Here is a 1,455-nt window from a genome sequence, read left to right on the forward strand (position 1 = left end):
AGACGTTGTCAGGAGATGTCCATCAGCTACCCTGACAGGCGGAGACGTTGTCAGGAGATGTCCATCAGCTACCCTGACTGCCGGAGACGTTGTCAGGAGATGTCCATCAGCTACCCTGACTGCCGGAGACGTTGTCAGGAGATGTCCATCAGCTACCCTGACAGGCGGAGACGTTGACAGCTCACGTCCATCAGCTACCCTGACTGCCGGAGACGTTGTCAGGATATGTCCATCAGCTACCCTGACAGGCGGAGACGTTGTCAGGAGATGTCCATCAGCTACCCTGACTGCCGGAGACGTTGTCAGGAGATGTCCATCAGCTACCCTGACTGCCGGAGACGTTGTCAGGAGATGTCCATCAGCTACCCTGACAGGCGGAGACGTTGACAGCTCACGTCCATCAGCTACCCTGACTGCCGGAGACGTTGTCAGGAGATGTCCATCAGCTACCCTGACTGCCGGAGACGTTGTCAGCTCACGTCCATCAGCTACCCTGACAGGCGGAGACGTTGTCAGCTCACGTCCATCAGCTACCCTGACTGCCGGAGACGTTGTCAGGAGATGTCCATCAGCTACCCTGACTGCCGGAGACGTTGTCAGGAGATGTCCATCAGCTACCCTGACAGGCGGAGACGTTGTCAGCTCACGTCCATCAGCTACCCTGACTGCCGGAGACGTTGTCAGGAGATGTCCATCAGCTACCCTGACAGGCGGAGACGTTGTCAGCTCACGTCCATCAGCTACCCTGACTGCCGGAGACGTTGTCAGGAGATGTCCATCAGCTACCCTGACAGGCGGAGACGTTGTCAGCTCACGTCCATCAGCTACCCTGACTGCCGGAGACGTTGTCAGGAGATGTCCATCAGCTACCCTGACAGGCGGAGACGTTGTCAGCTCATGTCCATCAGCTACCCTGACTGCCGGAGACGTTGTCAGGAGATGTCCATCAGCTACCCTGACAGGCGGAGACGTTGTCAGCTCACGTCCATCAGCTACCCTGACTGCCGGAGACGTTGGCAGCTCACGTCCATCAGCTACCCTGACTGCCGGAGACGTTGTCAGGAGATGTCCATCAGCTACCCTGACTGCCGGAGACGTTGTCAGGAGATGTCCATCAGCTACCCTGACTGCCGGAGACGTTGTCAGGAGATGTCCATCAGCTACCCTGACAGGCGGAGACGTTGACAGCTCACGTCCATCAGCTACCCTGACTGCCGGAGACGTTGTCAGGAGATGTCCATCAGCTACCCTGACTGCCGGAGACGTTGTCAGCTCACGTCCATCAGCTACCCTGACAGGCGGAGACGTTGTCAGCTCACGTCCATCAGCTACCCTGACTGCCGGAGACGTTGTCAGGAGATGTCCATCAGCTACCCTGACTGCCGGAGACGTTGTCAGGAGATGTCCATCAGCTACCCTGACAGGCGGAGACGTTGTCAGCTCACGTCCATCAGC

The 1,455-nt window shown here is 57.9% G+C and overlaps 1 protein-coding gene across 1 annotated transcript; it reads left to right on the plus strand.

Moving 5' to 3' along the window:
* The first annotated feature begins 435 nt into the window (after positions 1-435).
* LOC134538578 (uncharacterized) lies at positions 436-1,185 on the plus strand. Its single transcript, XM_063380002.1, has one exon. The coding sequence runs from the start codon at positions 436-438 to the stop codon at positions 1,183-1,185; it is 750 nt and encodes a 249-aa protein (XP_063236072.1).
* The last annotated feature ends 270 nt before the right edge of the window (positions 1,186-1,455 follow it).

The sequence above is a fragment of the Bacillus rossius genome, chromosome 13, assembly GCF_032445375.1.
Source record: "Bacillus rossius redtenbacheri isolate Brsri chromosome 13, Brsri_v3, whole genome shotgun sequence".
Classification (NCBI taxonomy): Eukaryota; Metazoa; Arthropoda; class Insecta; order Phasmatodea; family Bacillidae; genus Bacillus; species Bacillus rossius.

Bases quoted from the DNA above. Each gene is read 5' to 3' on its own strand.
- LOC134538578 (XM_063380002.1), top strand. From the start codon at position 436: ATGTCCATCAGCTACCCTGACTGCCGGAGACGTTGTCAGCTCACGTCC.